The sequence below is a fragment of the Nyctereutes procyonoides genome, unplaced genomic scaffold (assembly GCF_905146905.1).
Source record: "Nyctereutes procyonoides isolate TBG_1078 unplaced genomic scaffold, NYPRO_anot_genome, whole genome shotgun sequence".
Lineage (NCBI taxonomy): Eukaryota > Metazoa > Chordata > Mammalia > Carnivora > Canidae > Nyctereutes > Nyctereutes procyonoides.
The window spans coordinates 13408309-13427359 of NW_026575146.1; the positions used below are offsets into that span (position 1 = coordinate 13408309).

The 19051-nt window shown below is 46.8% G+C and overlaps 1 protein-coding gene across 4 annotated transcripts in view; it reads left to right on the forward strand.

Annotated features, from left to right (window-relative positions):
* Nucleotides 1-19051, forward strand: part of ZDHHC14 (zinc finger DHHC-type palmitoyltransferase 14) — a 270851-nt gene that overhangs the window by 215836 nt on the left and 35964 nt on the right. For all 4 annotated transcript variants that reach the window (XM_055310316.1, XM_055310318.1, XM_055310317.1 and 1 more), the window contains exon 4: nucleotides 16489-16626. In XM_055310316.1, the coding sequence (XP_055166291.1) occupies nucleotides 16489-16626 (138 nt within the window). The remainder of the gene's footprint in view (nucleotides 1-16488; nucleotides 16627-19051) is intronic.

The following is a 19051-nucleotide window of genomic DNA, read 5'->3' on the forward strand; positions in this document are numbered from 1 at the left end:
CTCTCTCTGTGTGTGTGTATGTGTGTGTGTGTGTGACTATCATAAATAAATAAAAATTTAAAAAAATAAAAAAAATAAAAGTTGTTGAGAGTCCCTTCCTTCCCACTGTGCTTGTCTTGGTCCCTTTATACTGCTGAGAAATACTGGGGGGGAAAAGAACCCTTGGTTCTTAAAACCTTCCCACAAAGGATAATATGGCATTGTCACAAATTTGAAGCAGAGATCCTTTCCCAGCCCCGCATGGGTTGCATAATGGTTTGTACCACATACCTTTCCACGGAAAGTAGGCAAAACTAGGTGGTATCAGGAGCATATTCCTGACTTTTATGAGTTAAACTCAACAACAACCTCATAATAGACTGGTATGCCGTTTATCATTTAAGTAACCAGCTTTCTACCAAGCGGTTTGTGCCTGAGAAACCATTGCTTATTAGTAACTGATTTATAGGTTTGTTTTTCAGTCCAATTAGCTGGAAAAAAAAAACCTTACATTTTTTCCATCTTTGATCACGCTGAAGCTTTGCTGTAGGATTGGAAGTCGCCAGCATCTGTGCACCTGGGATGACTAAAATGCTGTGCTCAGGGAAGCGGTGAGCTCCTAGGCTCGTGATCCTCTAGGGCTGTACACGTGGCTGTAGGTAGGACTGTCTACTGACTGTCGATGGTCCATCAGGGCCTGTGTGAGGCAGCACTGGGGAGGCAGTGGTGAATGTGGTTAACAGGGTCCTGCCTATAAGGAGCTTACGGGTGGCTACTGAGGAACGCATGCAAGCATCCATGCAACAGAGAAGCAGAGATGACCAGTGGAAGTATGGGGTCATGTGGGACAGGGCCACACAGCTCCAGGAGCTGTCCAGGATGCCAGCTGGAGGGCAGGGACCCCCACACACACCGTAACTCTGCTCCCTTCACCCAGAATGTCCCCCCACTGCCAGCATGCTCTCGCCCCTCCTTTGCCCAGCTCTTTACACTTTGCACAGCGATGCCAAAAAGAGCTCTGAGCTTCGTGGTGGGTGGGGTGGGTTGTCATCATTAGCTGCCACTAATGAAGAGTCCAGTTTCAGCCCTTCCACCTGTAGTCTTTTGCTGGTGTTGGAGCCACAGGATAGAGGAGGGAGAAGCCAGTCCTTCAAGGAACGGTCCGTAGGCAAAGGCCAGACCGTGGGCAGACTCTTTTTTTTTTAAGATTTTATTTATTTATTCATGAGAGAGAGACACACACACAGATGCAGGCAGAGGGAGAGGGAAAAACAGGCTCCATGCAGGGAGCCTGATGTGGGACTCGATCCCAGGACCCCAGGATCACACCCTGGGTCAAAGGCAGGTGCTAAAGCACTGAGCTACCCAGGGATCCCTGTGGGCAGACTCTTATGTGAGCAGGGGTGGAGTGGGAGCCTCACCTCAGGGTGTCAGGGGACAAGCAAGGGGCCCCCAGGGGTGGATCCTGGATGGACCACGGTCTGGACGGTCTGTCCTCAACTTTCTGCCTAAAAGTCATCAGCAGTTTCTTGGAGAGAAAACCAAAAACTAACATCCTAACATACCTTTTTTGAACATTTGCCTGTGACTTTATAGGGTGAGGAGTCCTCATAGTTCTTCTGGGGGAGCTTCTGATTCCTAACGAGGTCCTTTGATGCATCATTGCCACCCGAGTAGAGGCCTTGGCCCCCTTACAGCCCATTGTCCACAGGCAGCTGAACTGGGTCCCTCTGAGACAATCTGGACCTAAGAGTGGGAACAATCAAATAACCTGCCCAGCCCACCAAGTCCGAGTGAGGTCACACATTTCGTGTTCTCATCAGTCACTGTGGATGAGGCTGTGGTGGCAGGAGGGCTCACAGCCCACATAAGAAAAGGCAGGTGACATTGGCCCACAACCTGAAAAGGGCGGCCTTGGGCTCAGACCCTGGACTTTGCAGGAATGAGGTCCCGGTTCTGCCCATGTGTTTGGGGACAGAGCCATCCCTTTGTGCCAGACCTTGTTAGCCAAGCTCCCACACTGAATGTGCAAAGCCAGAAAACCACTGTGTTCATTTTCAGCAAATGACTGTGACTCCCTGCCCCAGGGCCAGAGTTCTCCCGCCATGCAAAACCAGCCCTTTCTCTGCCAACGGCCAAGCTACTTGGGTAGCCAGTTCATCATCAGACTGCCAGTTTATAACCGTGGGATGGAAATATAACCACGATAGGAAGCAGAACCCTCCAGGGCACGCCCTGTGTGGCTTTCTGGATGATTGGGTCAGATACTCTCACGAGAGTGGGAATAGTTTATAGGGGCCCTTTAGAAAAATGCTTTGTTAGAGGACTCTGGTCGTTTAAAATAATGAATTTAAAATAATTTTTAAATGTGGCTTTTTTATTCTGCACATTTCCTTATTTAAAAATGGTTTTCAAAAAAAGAAAGCCTGCGTGTCTGACAAGATGTGTTTGGCAAGCACATCCCCCGCCAACAGGAGGGTCTCAAGGACAGAATTCCTGCGGCCTCGGGACCCTGTCTCCGTCTGTCCTGGGTGGGCACTGTGGCACGCCGGCACCGTGTTCTGTGCACGCTTCACGAAGGCCTCCTTCTGCGGCAAAGGCAGACTGGACCTAAGCCAGAGGACAGTGGTCCCCGGCCATGGGTTTTATTTTTATCTGGCCAAGAAATGCTTGCCTCATTTCTGCCTATAATTGTCAAACTGCAACTCTGCTTTAAAAATACTTTTTTTTTTGACACCCAGGAAAGCCATAGCAATTACTTCATGAAAGTCTGTTTCTGTTGGTCTCACTGGCCTCCTGCCCCCCATGTGTATCTTCTTGATTTGCTGTCACCCTGATGCGCACGTGGTTCCTGGCTTTGTCTCCAGGGAGCGTGTGCTCGGCTCTGAGTCCACTTCCTTTGCTTTCCTGAAGCCTGTCTGTCCCTCAGGTTTATGGCTCCAGCTCAGGCTTCTGCTCCGAGCTCCGGGCTGACAGAGGCCCCTGATTTTCTGACACCTCCACTTGGGGAGCTCAGAGACTTTCCACGTCAGCAGGTTGGGGGTGACCCACCTGGCTGAGAGCCAGGAGGTTTGTTGGTCACTCTCTGAGTGGCAAACACCTAAGAGTCACTTTGGGCTCCTCCCTCCTCTGTCCAAAGTTAATGTGTCATGCAGCTCTGTACATTTTGGGTCCCAGGTCCACCTGCCTCCCCACCTTTGCTGTGCCGTGGCCAGCTGCAAGCTGCATTCTCTTCACACCCTGACGGGGCAGGGTCTCCTGGCGGTCTCCGCCATCCATCTCTTCTCCCCATCCGATCCACCCTCTATGGCTCCAAACAGAATGTGATCCCACTGCCCTTCTTGAAACGTGCTTTCATGCTGGTGGTTAATAGGAAGGAGGCCCAAATCGTTAACCTGCTCTGCAAGATGTGCACCCTGCCCAACCTCCCCTGCTTGGCCTCCTGTCCTCTTCTCCATTCCTGGAACAAGCCACAGTGCCCTCCGTGAACTCCTGCCCATGTTTCAGGGTAGGACCTAGGGTAGTTTCTCAGGGAAACCCCTTCCTCCCAGAGCTTGGTGAACTCTGCCTGCATGCTCCCCGGCTGTCACGATACACTGGGCACTTATTTGGAGTGTGAGCCCCAAGAGGGCAGGCTGTGCCTGTTTCCCTCGTCCTGTGTTCCCAGCACCTGGCACCTCGCCTGGCCTGCAGGTGCTCAGTTAATATTTGCTGATGGAGGGAGCAAGGAAAGGAGGCAGGGAAAGAGAAAAAAGCAATTAAATATTCTTCTGGTCGTATCTACCTCATGTCTCCATTTTACCTTTCTCTCTTAAAAAAAAAAAAGGATCTTGCTTTTTTGGTTCTCTGACTAGGTTGGTGCTCTCAACTGGAACAAAACCGGTTCCTTCCCGCAATCTACACTAAATAAAACTCACAGCCCCACCCTCAAACCCTCAAAGTTCAAGAAGTACAAATGAAAATCTTCAGACTCTAAGAGAAACGGTAGTAAATTATAAAATATAAGTTTGATCAGAAACTAAGAACCCTGCAACAGTCCCAGGAGGATGGAAGTGGCATGATTGAGAATATATTTAGACCTATTGCAGGTACGATATATACATAGATTGATTCACTGGGCCAGTATTTGGGGCCTGTCATATGTCAGCTGCAAATCTGAATAAAGCAGTAGTTGCTTTCAATCGTCTTTCTTCCCTGCCACTCACAGTAAGAAATGCATATATCCTGGTACTCAATGTATACAAATGCTCAGCTAAAGTTTCATGAAGCAGTAACTTGATGACATGAGATGCCTCGATATTTTCTATGCTATTTTTCTTCTTCTTCTTCTTCTTTTTTTTTAATTTAAAGGCTGGTCACGGCCAACTAAATTTTATTTCGTGACCCACTACTTAATCACAGCCCTTACTTTGGAAAACCCTGAATAAAACATAGGCCCTTCCTGTAAGTAAAGCCAGCAGCGTTCTGTGTGGGTGCGCGGCGGCAGGGACAGAGGCAGCAGCGGTGGAGTCATGCAGGGTGAGCAGAGGTCAGCCTCCAGCCGGCTTGGGGTTTTAGGGCATGTCCTTCAGAACCTGAGTACAACACAGGTAGCAGACCAATCTAGTAGGTAGGTACACCTGCCTGCCTGCCTGCCTTCTTAGAAAACCTCAACTTGTAAATGTGCTGTTTGAAATACTTCATTTTCAGCAAAGTAAACTATAGGTCAGCTGTTCTTAAGACCTGGTCTAAGACCAGGCTTCAGGAAATTGTATGGAAACTACCGTGTATGAGTGTATGGGGTAGGGGGTAGGAGCCCACAGTTTACATCAGATTGTCAAAGCGTTTGGGAATAAAAAGTGCTAAGAACCACTGCCCTCAGGTCAAAAACCTGAGTTTCTGATACTGGTGGGGAACAGTAGACAAGAGGGTGGAGTTTTAGCCTTTGCTTCAACCATCTTCCCTCATTAACCTCATTTCTATCATACTCTTCTCTGTCATACCTTCCACGAGGCCCTGGCCCCTCAGCAAGAGCCTCCCCCCGCCTGGCTGCTGGATTTGAGCCTGGTAGCTCCAGCAGGTGTCAGCCACGAAGGATTCTCTATTTGCCCTGAGGCTCTCCATGGGGAATGGGATGTTAGCCTACTGCAAGTTTAACAGTTAATCACCACATCCCTGCTGTACTTTGCTCTTAGATGCCCTTTGTAAATCCTTTCAAACAATCTAGTGGAAAATCTAGCCATTAATCTACTTCAATTAGAAAATCACTTTCCTAGCCCATAAACCTATGGCAGTTAGCAGGTCTGGCTTCATGGGTGGCAGGACCCAAGGTCGATTTAATGCTCTGCTGTTGCTACCTTGAAATTCTTATGAATTTTTTTTTTTGAGAGAGAGAGAGAGAGAGAGAGAGAGAAAGAGTGTGCCAACAGGGAGGGAGCAGGGAAGGGCAGAGAGAGAGAATCTTAAGTAGGCCCCATGCCCAGCACAGAGGCCACCCAGGGCTCTACTCGGGGCTTGATCGAACAGCCTTGAGATCATAACCTGAGCTAAAATCAAGAGTCAGATGCTTAACCAACTGAGACACCCAGCCACCCCTCTTATGAATTTCTCTATAAGTTGCCCTATAATTTCCATTTTGCAGTGGGCCCCACAAATTATGTAGGCAATCCTGACCATTAGATAGAACCTTTGGCTTGATCTTTTGAGTGCCTTAGTTTAAAAAAGTAATTAACGATCCACTGGCTAGACAGAGTGACTCAGTGAAGTGCTGGCATGCTTTTCATGAACAACAGCAACCAACAAGAAGACAACCCCCTATATTTAGCATCTGAGAAATCTGTGCTGATCTGATTCTGGTGGGGGGGGTAGTATTTATGTAGCACTTTGTAGTCTCTGAGTGCAGTGTAGTCTCTGTTCCTTGCAGTTCCCCTCACGTTCTGTGCTTGGTAGAGCAGTGGTGTCTCCAATGAACTTGTTTCCTGGTTTTGCATCTTGTGAAATTTTTTTTTGTATTTTTGTTGAAGGTATAAATTGTAAATATATTTGGTTTATTACAGTAAAGGCTTTAGTACCAACAACAACAACAAAATCTCTGAGTGCTTTAGAGCCACCAGTTCATTCGGGGCCTAACCTGGGTCTAGAAGAGGGCCAGTTCTTATAAATTATTTATACTACTACCGAAGCCGGCCAGCACTTCCTAATTTTGTGTAGAGTAGACACAATCGACTTCAATTCTTGACATTTTTATTTAGCCATGAGATTTTAATATTTGAATTGGAAATAACCTTTACAGCATATCTAACTACTGGAGCCCACAAACCTGCCTAGGTAACATTGCTAAGTAGACCTTTAGGATTAGGGTCACAGGTCCTCTATCCTGAGAATCCAGTGTCCTTTCAACAGGGCAGCACCAAGCTATCAATTTACAACAGAGGGATACCACGCATACTGAGAATTTAACTTGGGACTACTTGAAACAATTACAGCAAACACTTACTAGCTGATTGCAAATCTAGGGTGAGGGGAGAGGGTTGTAAGCAGTGAACCATTTTAGAAAATGGAATAAAATGGGGAAACTCAATATATAAAACCGATAGATGTCTCTCCGCTCTAGTTAAAAGGGAAGAAAAGATGAATGATTGGGTGGAGGGACGTCCCAGCACCCAAGAAGTTCAATCTGGAAATGCATCAGTTCTGATTCACATCAAGGCTGCACCCAATGAGGAAAGGAGGCACCAGCAGCAAGAGCCACATAGAGGGTACAAGCAAAGGGCTCATGTGATCTTATTTGCTTCAGGTGGCCCTCCTAGCAACCGTGTGGAGCACTCACTGATGGGGTGCCCCAGAAAGATTTTGCCATGGTTCACAAAGGAGCTGATGAGGGCATATGCACTGCAATGGCCTTCAGAGACAGGAAGCAGAAGCATAGAAAGATAGCAGGAAGACAGTTAGCAATCCTGTTGACCAGCCGAATATGAAGAATGAATATAAAGAGCAGAAATGAGTGCATTCTCTACGTTGTGCAACTAGTTGCCTTGCCTTGAGGGTGCCATTTGCTATGATGAGGCCAGCAGCGAGGAGAAGAACAAACAGGGAAGCATAATGACTATAGCTTTGGACCCACTAAAGGTGAGGTATCTACGAGACAGGTAGGTAGAAGTGCCTAGTGGGCAGTTGGAAAGATAGCAAGAGCTCAGTCAAGGTGAATTTATCTGTGAGAAAAGTAAAGGAGCCTGGGATGAATGACATCCAAACACACCCTCAGCTAGTGCCTTGTATTCAACAGGAATGACTGGGGCTACCAACTCCCAACTTTACCCTCCCAAACCTGGATGTTTGCCCCAGATCATCAAACCTGGCACCAAAGTGACAAAGGAACTGTGGAATCCCAGGCACGTGCCCTGGAATGCCAATCACACAAGCAGCTGGAGATGCAGATATTTGAGGGGGCTGAACATCCATGCAGAGTGACAGCATGCTATGAGAATTTTGGAAAGCCCTACAGAGGACTTCTGAGCTTCAAATATCCCTTCTGCCCATCTGAGTCTGATTTTGCTTCTATTCTATATCACAAAGTAGGGCAGCCAGGACTTGTCTCAAGATAACTGGACTGAGCCAAGAACCCCTGGCTCTGAGAGTGCTGGGCAGGGAGGGGGCCTCAGGGTCTTCTAGCCAAGGTCTGCCTTTTAGAAATGGGAAACTGGGGACAATTGTGAATACTATAAAAATGAATATCAGCTGCATAAACTGAAGAAGGATTCAGGGGGAGCATAGGCCCCTCTGGCTCTCCTGTCTCACACTTGTTCACATCATCTTGTAACATTCAGGCATTTGTGATAGCCACAAGACACAGTGTAAATACAGGTATATTTCCAGGTGAGATGTTATAGGGAAAAGCACCCTAAAATATATAAAGCACAGCACATATTTGCTATCCTTTCCTTGCGCTGGTCTTATGTTTTAAAACTACTCTTGATGGGGTGACTAGGTGACAGGCACTGAGGCGGGCACTTGATGGGATGAGCACTGGGTGTTATGCTATATGTTTGCAAACCAAACTCCAGTAAAAATATATATATATACAAAAAAATAAAATAAAATAAAATAAAATAAACCACTACTCTTAATGAAGTTCTTAAGTTCAACTTAAGAAAAATGAAAAGTCTCAGAAGTTTTGCAAAGAGGTTTCATTCTGGATAGTTTAAGATTACTGCTCTGAACACATCAGTTTGCTTTTCAAAGGAACCGTCATCATTCCCATTGAGTCACTGCATCCTGCTCATTGACACAGCTCTGTGCCTGAGATGACATCAAGTCACAGAAGCTTGCTTACTCCAGAAGAGCATGCCCACCAGGAACACAGGCTTCCAACTGTGTATGTGTGTAGTCAAACTAAAAGATTTTGAAAAGCCTTAGAATCTTTAGCTTTACACATATAACATACCCACAGGATAACTCACTTCTGAAACCTTCATTTTGGGGATAAATTGACAAAGTCTTCAAAAAACACAGTAACGAGATGTGAAAGGACCTGTGACTCAAGAGTGTGGAGAACATGGGGGAAAACAGCAACTGGGGTAAGGCTGAGAGGGGCCTGGGTAGGCTCAGAGAGTGACTGCCAGGAAGGAAGACTCCCCGAGCACCCAGGTACTGGCTCATCATGCAGCTGATTTCAGAGTTTCACGACACAACAAGGACCACCAATGCCTCAAGACTGTTTTCTTGAGGACATGCAAATTTGAACTTACATTACTGATTTTATCATGATGAGCCAGAGCTCTAATCCAGCAACTAAATTCCAGGAAACTCAAAAAGCTCAACAGTGGGGCTCTCATCCTGAGTCTTCCAAGGGCAGAGATGCTGGGACAGCCAGGGCTGAGAAGGCAATGCCATTCTCCTGCCTCGTTGGAACTGATGCTTCTTAGGATGCCCCCTGCTGGATCCCAAATTTAGAAAACTGTAGGATTTCTTTCCTTCTATCTCATAATAGGCTAATTCACTTTTTATAAAGTCATTGTATTTTTATTAACATTCTTACATCTCCTTTCAAAAAGTATTCGTATTACGAAGTCTTTTCCTGTCTTCTCCATTTTTTTGGCAACGATTTCTCTTTGCTTCTCTGGAAAGGTCTTTTTTTCTCCCCTCTTACAAATTTTGTTGTCATCTTTGTTTTCTAGCCAGCAGATCTGCCTCATGGCACAGCTACTTCCAAAGACTTGCTTCTTCCCTGCATGTCTTCCCTTATCCTAGAAGCAGAAAACTCCCCCAGCATCAGAAACCAACCTTACAAACAGAAGTTAAACAAACTGAGACAATTTGAGGAAATAGAAATGTGTACAGTTTGAGGAGCTGAAGGGACCTTAGTTGTCTATTGTTAAGCCTCCTCCCTTGATGCCCAAAGAGACTTGGGGCCATGCCAGGTAATGGTGAAGCCAGAGCAGGGGGGGGGCGGGTGAAGAGGAGACAGTGGAGGGAGACGCTTTGATTCTACATCACTGCCCAAGGTTTTGTTAAGCAGCATGGAAAGATTACAACAACTCTACACTTACTAGTTGGTTTTACATGGAAAATTTTAGTTTTTTAGCAAAGGGAGCTAAAAGCTGTAGGATCTTAATTCATTGGACATTGGCAAGGGCTCAAGACTGCAAACATCTGTACGGTACTAATAAAACACAGAGTCATTTTGCATTTTATTTAACAGCTCAAGGGGGCCTTGGGGCTATTGACTTCAACTTTTTACATGTGAAAAAATTAAGTCCCCACATAGAAGTGATATATTAATACTTTATGGCCACAGAATTAGTATGATAGAATTAGTATGATATTAATGGATAGAACTCATTTTCAGATAAGGAGCTAAGAAGTGTTGGGAGGGGGTAGGAAACTTTCCCTGATACATCCCTTGGCCCCAAATAACCCCCAAGCCTCACAGTCTCAATAGATTTGTCAAATCTATATGTGTCTTAAGGTGTTCCCACTTGTGATTTTCACTTTGTTGAGAATGAGGTCATCATTTTAAACACTGGAGTACTTTCTGATGGAGAGTAGGCACCCCAGACATGAGCTAGGCCTTTTCTGCATGCCTCAGAGGACAGATGCCCTGAACCAGAAGAGAGAGACCCACAGGGCTTACCAACAGAAGTGCCAGTCCTGTGGTGGCCATGTTCCTTTCTTATTTCCATCCCTGTGATCTGCCCAGGGGTTGTGGGTGCCCAAGCATGCTGCTCCAGGAGGGAGGGCACCCCGGGTCCTCAGGCCCACATGGCACAATGACCAGCATAGGAGCCAGTAACAGGTGGTGGTTAAGGGTTCAGATTAACACCTGGATTCCAATGCCAGCTTCTCCATCTGCACTTTCTCATCTGTAAAATGGGCATAATAGCATCAACCTTACCAGGTTGTCAGAGAAATAAGAGGCACAGTTCATATGAAGTACTTCGCACAGTGCCTGGCAAGGACTCACTGAGATAAAAGTGGATAAAAGTGAGAGAAGGAGGAGGAGGTAGAGGGAGCATGCCAGGCTGCTTTCAGAAACCCAACCAATCATGTAACACAGCAGCAAAGCTATTTTAACTTGAGTCTTACCAAAAGTTTAGAACAACATGAATTATTTAGTGTCTAAGAATTGCATGGGAACCATAAAAGCCAGGTAACAATATGTACCACTCTAACATTCCATCATTCTAAAAAAATAAAAATAAAAAAAAGATACTTCATAGGGCAAGATTTTTCTAATTTGAGAGGTTAAGGAAAAAAAAAGGCCTGGGTTTAAAGAAAAAATAATTTTCTGTCTCATACTTTTAAAAACATTTAACTTAATTTAGAGGTAAGTAACATTTAAATTAGGAGTTTTACATTTTAATTGCATGTTTGTATCTCTGATTCTCAAGACACTGTTGGAAAAGGAAATTGGGATCATTATTTCCTTTCTCCTGGCCAAGCTGAGAGGCAGCCCATCCAGAGCCCAGGACCACTGTCTGGAAAATGAAAAATTTTCTGGTCCTATACCGAGGGGATGATCTTTGTCTATCTCTGGATGCCAGTCATGAGGGCCTGTATTAGAGCCCAACTCTTAGATTTTAAATTCTTAACGTTTCCAACATTGTATTCCTTTCTCTGGAAGCCTTCAAATACAACTTTTGCAAATAGTTTTCCCTTAATATTTCAGTGGATTTTTCTATCCTTGCACAATTCTAATACTTCTCCTATTTTCCTTGTGTTTGGTGTCTTTTTCATATTGCATTTCTCCCCTAAACTCCCTTTGTCAGGGGAGAGGCATAGTCTCTGCTCAGAACCTACAGCTCCTGGTGGGCAGTGCCTCACCTCTCTTGGTGATTCCCTCATCTGTAAAGTATGAGCATAGCACCTACTCTGGGACTCTTGTCAAGGATAAATGACAAATGATGAAATAATATTAATACGTAATAATGTAATAGGCAGTTGGAAAATGGTACCTTTAGTCATCATTAATAATAGTGTAATCGTTATTATTTTGAGTTTGGGGTTAATAAAATAAGACCATAATTCCTTTTTCTGAAGTATGTTCCCACTGGCCAATTTAATGCGACCTTCTTTCCCCACTTAACAATCTCAGGGCAGGTGACTTTTTGAAGTTGGCTTGCATCCCACCCACAGCATCTGGGTCCCCCAGTGGTGTCTTATGGAACTTTAAATAAAACCACTCTGCCTCCCTCTGATAGTGGGAGAGGCCAGAGGCCACCTCTGGCCACAAGCTGATTCACACCAACAACCGTCCAGTCAGCGCTTTCAGCTCTGGTCAGCAGCTGTCACCACTCAGCCTCCTCTGAGCACATTCGAATTTCACAGACCCCTGCCTTTTCCTCTGGTTGGCTCACCCCAAATTTTCTCTTTCACCAGCATTTTCAGTGTCTGCACCTGGCAACCAGGAGCAGTGATCGCTTGGAAGCCTACCAAATGCAATTAAAGGCATCTCTTCCTTGGCTTGGTGCATGTTTGTTGAGTGTCTGTCTGCCAGGCTGTTTGGGTGGCTAGACATGGTTTCTCAACGTGAGCTCACCTGGGGAAGGCGGGAGGACAGATCTGCAGATCATCACAGGGCAGCGAGATGCTAACAGGGCTGTAGTCAGGGTGCCCCAGCTAGCTCCACGGATCTCTCATTATTTTAGAGAACCTTCCAGATTCTTACAGATTTACCAGCACCCCGCCACATCCCTGTGTGCCATTCCCCTCCTGTCAGGCTCTGTTCCTCTGTGCAGCAAAGCTGAGCACAGATCCCCAACAGCATAGCACAGGGAACAGCTCCTGGTGCTTTTTACAGGAACTCTCCAGAAATGTAGCCACGTAGCTACCACTCCCTTCTGGCAGGGACCAAACTTCCGAATCAAGGAATGTGGCAGCAGCTCCAAAGTGTTTTTTTAAAGACTCTCCCACAGCACCCCCACCCCACCCCCAGTACATAGGACACCCCTCATTTAATTTTTTCATGCAGGAAACACACAAACTGACCTCTAATGATAGTTGTGTGAGATGTCTCAGATGTTGTGGATGCATGCAACTAGCTCTGCCAGCTGTTGGATCCCCCTCTCCTCCAGATGTTCTCCCCCTCAGCCAATTACTGCCTCACTCAGGTCCCCAGGAGCACGTCGTCTGCAGCTATGGCCACTTCCTCTGGTCCCAGCTCAGCTCATGCCCAACTCTTGTTTACTCTTCTTCCCGGAACCTGAGTAACAGAAACCTCCCCGTCCAGAACGACCCAGGCACCCCTCTTCCCCGAGCTTCCTCCGCTCTGAGCTAGGGTGGATGTGTTGAGAGCAAGAGGCACGCAGGACAGGGTGAGCGATCCTTGTCCTGATTTTATCCTTGACTCACAAAGGGAGATTTTTGTAGGCTGGCCAGCGCTGGTGAGAGAGAACAGGCTGGCTAGCTGCTAAGTTAGGAGGAGTTCACTGTGAACTGTGAGGAGTGCACTCCTTGAGTCTGAGCAATATTTGGAGTCTGAAAATAAAGCATCCTATCAAACAAGGAAGACCTTGAAGCCGTGGAGGATTGTTGTTGTTGTTGTTTTCCTTCCTAGCACGTGACACAGCCGTGGGCACATGGAAAATACTGAGTAGAGGCAGGGGTGCATTTGTGGCCAGGAGCCCTAGAGGCAGGTGGAGCAGGCTTTGCCCCAGCCTCACTACTCATAACCATGGGATGTTGGCAACACACTTGCTGGCATGGGTGTCCTTTCGGTGGTATAAGGGTTTAGTCAGTCATTTGACAGGTATTTATTAAAGACTTTGAGTAGCATTGGCAAAAATGGAAAAAATGAATGATTTTTGGAGAAAAAAGTGAGGGTAAAGCTGACAGGACCTGTTGAAGGCAGCATGTGGCCATTTTGGCATCACCATTGTGTGGTTGGCAGCTGAATGTTGGGATGAAGAGAGACTTCCCAGTGATTGAGAATCCACGGAGAGGAGAAGAGGCCCAAGCTGAGCCCTGGGTGCGGAGAGGGAAGCTGAGGAAGGGGATGGGGGTGGGAAACGACACTCAGGGCAAGGGACCAGTAGACAGAGATGCCCACTGAGGCTTTTAGACTCAGTTTACCGCCACAGGTTCAACAAACAAAAAGGAAAGACATGAGACACATTTGACAAAAGAATTCCTTGGGGAGCGCGCATTTCAGCAGGGTTTTTGTTAGCCTACAACGATTTCAGTAAGACAAGTTTCCAATCAGAAACTGCTTCCAGCTCAAGACTGCCAGAGAGCCAGGCCTTCACACCATTCCTGAGATATCACCGGTTTTGCAGGAAGCCTCTCAGACCCCATGAGCAAGGGTCTGATGCATCTCATCTTTCCATTTGCTCAGCCTCCTTCAGGAAGGCCAGAGTCACAGCTTTGCTACAACCTTCTAAGCTAAAAACAAAACAACTGCCTGCCCCCTAGCAGTGGTCTACGTGGGCTGTGGAAACCCTTGTACTTCGATGGGGGTGTGCACGATGTTAACTGTGCCTCCCAAGCCCTGGTGTCGTCTATGCTGATAGGTGGCTTTCACTTGAGGAAGAGGCTCAGCCCACAACATATTTGGGATTTGGAGATAAGCTTTCATGGCTGGAATCAAGAAGTTCCAACCTAACATGTACTTCTCTGCTCACCCCCCCCACCCCCGCCGCATCCTATTCACATTTTTCCAATACTCATGGATAAAGAAGAAAAGCATTCTCAAAATGACAGACTCAAAGTCTTGGAAAAATATGGTTGGTTTAGTTTTTTTTCCTCTTTTTGTCCTTCTTTGTGTAGACATCTCCATGTACAGCCTGTGTAGACCAGTGACTTGGGAGAAATGAGGTCATTTTGACACAGAAGTTAACTGTTCCAGCTGTGTGGGCTTGGCAGCACATACTAATATGGGACAGACTACATCAACAGGGATTACTTCCCCCAAGTGTCAGCCTCGTACAGGCCATCAGGTTGTCACCAGGCCAGTGAGCTCTGAAATTTCTCTTTGGGTTCTCTGTTCAGACTGGCTGTTTCTTGTTAACGCCACTTGCAGCTAGGATGGATCTTACAGTTCCTCTGCCACCACTGTCCCCAGTGTCCCTCACACCCTTTTCAAGAAGCAAGTTTGCAGGAGACATAAAATAGGAGATGAGTGATTTATGACAGGTGACATAGGTGCCTGGCTTTGGACTGGCTTACTTACACAGTCACACCTCACACAGGCCTCTCTGTATGCTTGTAAAGCATATAGGTATTTAAAATATGAAAACTAGGTTGAAAGTAAACTTGGGAAACACCTCGAGTAAAAAGCTAAGTTGTCCAACCAGTGTTTTCAGCCCCGTCAGCAGTGGCGGCAGCAGTCCGATCAGGGTGCGTGTGGTTCATAGGGCAACTCTGGATAGTCCTTCTGGACTGAGGAGTAGAAAAAAGAGAAGCCCTTGGCCATGACTTGCAAGGGGAGGGACAAATCACAATCACATTATAGACTTTGTGTGAAATTCCCACGGTGAGAGGACATGGGTTTGTACACAGGCTTCCCGGGGTGACAGGGTAAGAGTGCCAGGAGCCAGCACTCGGGCATTCGCGGGGTGCCAGGGCCAGTGTATGCAGGGGTAGACTGGCCTCAACCTCTAGCTCCGCTGCTCCTGAGCTGCAGGGACCCCTGCCAGCAATCCCCCCTCTCCAGGACTCAGTCTGCTCCTCTAGAAAATAGGGCAGCATCATTTTCCTCCTAGAAATGGCTCGAGGCCATGGGGTACTAAGGTATGTGACTTCTCTTGACAAACTACAAAACACTGTGTACTTTTATTTATTTTTTAAAGATTATTTATTTATTCATGAGAGACACAGAGAGAGAGGCAGAGACACAGGCAGAGGGAGAAGGAGGCTCCATGCAGGGAGCCCGATGTGGGACTCGATCCCAGGACCCCGGGTTCATGACCTGAGCCAATGGCAGACACTCAACCACTGAGCCACCCAGGTGTCCCAACATTGTGTACTTTTTAAAAATGCTTTCAGGGCATTATTCAACCCCAAAGCAACTCTATAAAAGCATCTTTGTTTTACAGGTAACTTAGCTGAGAATTGCAGACTAAAAGATCCAGTGTGTTACACTGCACATGAAGTTGATAGCTCACTTTTTAAAATACCCTACAACTATTGAAATAGTGGGGGCATTCCTTGGGAAACAGTTGTTATGGGATGGGAGAGCAAGGGATTATCCCTCTGTCCTAGAGCAGGCCCCTGTGACCTCTCTCTACGGCCACTGACGAGAGAGGTGGTCACTCAGTCCCACATGCACACACATGCACATGTGGACACTACACATGCACACACACGTGCATGTCCACACGCACACACACTTATACATGCATGCACATAGGCAAGCAAGAGGCCCAGCACTTAACATCGCATCTTAAGGGAGGACTGTTCTGTGCATCTCAGAGGCGTCTTTTAAAAAGAGGGAAACCTTGACTTTTCTCATCGTGATGAGAATTTGAGTTCCCATTTCTTTAAGCTGCTGTTTGAGAAGAATGCGTGTTCTGGGTTTTTCAAGACAGCCAAGTTCTGTTAAAAGAATGATCCCATTCTCGAAGTGTCTTCATGTTAAGCATTTCTCTGAGTGGTGCATTTGGAAGTAAGCGGTGTGATGTGATTTTGTGATGCGGTCGACCCTTGAACAACACCCCGCTTGGGGTGCGGGGCCGCTGATACACACGCACAGCGCTGTGAATGTGTTTTCCTCTCCTCGTGATTTGCTTAATAACGTTTTCTTTATTGTAAGAGCACAGTATATGATACACGTAATGTGTGAAATACGTGTTAATGGACCGTGCGGGATGGGTAGGGCTCCCAGTCCACAGGAGGCTGACAGGAGGTGGTTTCGGGGGGTCAGCGTGAGGTGGGGTCCCAGCTGTGTGGCTGTCAGTGCCCCAAGCCCCCGCACCATTCAAGGGCCGACTGTGTTCCCAGGGTACTGGGGAGCGGCGGGGGGGGGGGGGGCTCCCTCGTGTAAAATGACATTCTATTAACTGATTTCCTTATTTTTTTCTCTGCCTCTCATTTCAGAACGGTTTGATCACCACTGTCCCTGGGTAGGCAACTGTGTGGGCAAAAGAAACTACAGATTTTTTTATATGTTTATTTTATCTCTGTCTTTTCTGACAGTCTTTATATTTGCATTCGTTATCACCCACGTCATTCTTCGTAAGTATGCTGGCGAAATCAGATTACGTATGCAACCATTTGCCTGCCTTTGCTTTTCTGATTTAATTTTGAGTTAATATTTTGATCATTTCGGGCTTTCTCTTTCTTCTCTTATCCTCTTCCTGTTCCTCTCCTCACTTCCAGCCTGCCCCTTTCATGCACTCTTCTTCCCCTCCCTGTCCTCCCTCCCTGTCCCCCTCTCTCCTCCCTGTCACCCCTCCCTGTCCCACTCTCTGTCCCCCCTCCCTGTCTTCCTTCCCTGTCCCCCCTCCCTGTCCCCCCCTCCCTGTCCCCCCTCCCTGTCCTCCCTCCCTGTCACCCTCTCTTCCCTCTCTCCCTGTCCTCCCTCCCTCCCTGTCACCCCCAACCCCCTTCTCTGTCCTCCCCCTGCCCTCCCCCATCGTTCCTTCTACTCCCCATTCCTCATCCTTCCAGCCACAGCTGCCAGGTCACCCAGATAAGGTTCTCTTTCACTTACAAGACTTCTTCCTTGATACACTTGCCCCTGTTCCAACCTCAAGGACCTCACTTTCTCTTTTGTGAAGGGATCCCTTGAAAGAGTCATTCCCACATTTTGCACAAAGGATAATGTGCTGCAATGATAACCATCAAACAGAAGTTTTGTTTTTAACGTGACACCAGCTTAAGTGAGAACAGTCGCCATCCCTAGGAAACAATGTCTGGGGATAAAGACTGGGTCTCCTCACACGCATGCACACACACACACACACACACACACACACACACATTGAAGATACATGATTGAAAAGATTTTCAGTTATCTGCTTCACATTAGTAAATCCCTGCAGGAAGGAACTTCATTAAAAATGAGATTTGGAATAGGAAGGATTTTACTAAGTACTTGCCCAAGCAAATGCCATCTTCCTTTCCCATTCTCAAGGTCATAACTTCAAATTTCCTTTGTCTCTTGATTATCGGCTTTCCAACAACAGGGAATGATGAGAAGGAAGTGAATTGGCTTTGACCTAGGAATTTAAGCCTTTAAACTTCCATCCCAGGGCCATTAGCGACCCTGCAGGCCAGCAGTGCCCCTGTCCACACTCCTGAATCACATCCACCCACCAGCAAGCCTAGAGCTCCCTCCTGCAACGTTCGGGGCAGTTTCTGGCTTCAGCCTCACTGGCTTCCCCTGCAGCAGTACTGAAGCCACAGATGGGGTGTGCTCAGGCTGGAGTCACCTTCTGCCTCTCTTGGTGGCGTCAGTTGGGGCCTGGGGCAAGTCAGCAGTATGGAGAGTTTGTTGGCCAGATTTGGACATTACATGGGATCTCCCATGTTTTCATGGCGTTTTAAAACTTAGGTCCCTTCTTTTTGACTGGAATCCCTCCATGCAAATGTGACACCAGTTTGTAATCTATGCTTGAGAGCCAGGACTCAGTGGGATCCCAGGAGGAGGATGACCATTCAGTCATGACGGGCCCTTTCCACAGTATTCGTGGCCCCACAGAGGCACCTTTTCTCTCTAATTTCAGAGTTAAAAAGTGACAAAAATGCAGCCAGGGTCCTATCTGTGTGTTAATAGACCAAAGAATCAGAAACAAGAATAAATAAGCACCAAGGCTGTAGCACATTTAGGACATAAAAAAATAGCACTTAAAGTTGATGTTCTTATATCATCTTTAGCAACTTCAGAATTCTTTCCTATGTATGTTATTGAAATGTACTTATGGCTTCACCCCTGCATTCTGGACATCAAGTGCTGGTTTTCACTTGCATGCTTGCACATGTGAGCTCTGGGAACACACACACACACTCAGAGTGAAGCCTTCCACTACCACCACAGTTGGGTGATGTACACTTCACTATCATCTCCCCTAACATCTTAGTCACCCAAGATCCAGCAAAACAGAGTTTGCTGTAGTTTATGCCTATATATTGTTAATCCCATTCCTCCACAAAAAAAAGTTCAGAATTTATCTGCTTACAAGTTACCTGAATATGTCGAACAAAAGCAAATACGGATTGTCCTCCCCCCTTGTTATGCACCACCCACAACCCCCACACCCTGCCTCAACAACCCCACATACCCCCTGACTTGGCTCGGCACTCAATGCTCTCAGGAAAGGCAGGTTTTTACGTGCCTCCCATGATCCCCTAAGATTCTGAAAACATTGGCAAAGGCAGAACACTGTTTGAGAGCAGTTGGAGAACTGTCGCCTGAGTTCTCCCTGCCAGGTAACAGGATCTGGGAGGGGGTGAGGAGCCATGACAGGAAGGGGGACCCCGGAGGAGAATCTGGGGAACCTGACAGCCAGGCATTCTTATCAAGAAAACAAGAAAGGAAAGTTTGGGAAAGTGAATGAGCTTGGGTTCAGTAGGGGAAGAGAAGTCATTTCTTCTAGTGTCCTCATTTGCCTCGAGAGTGTGTTTGCTCTACGATCTGCCCCAGCCCGCTTGCTGGTTT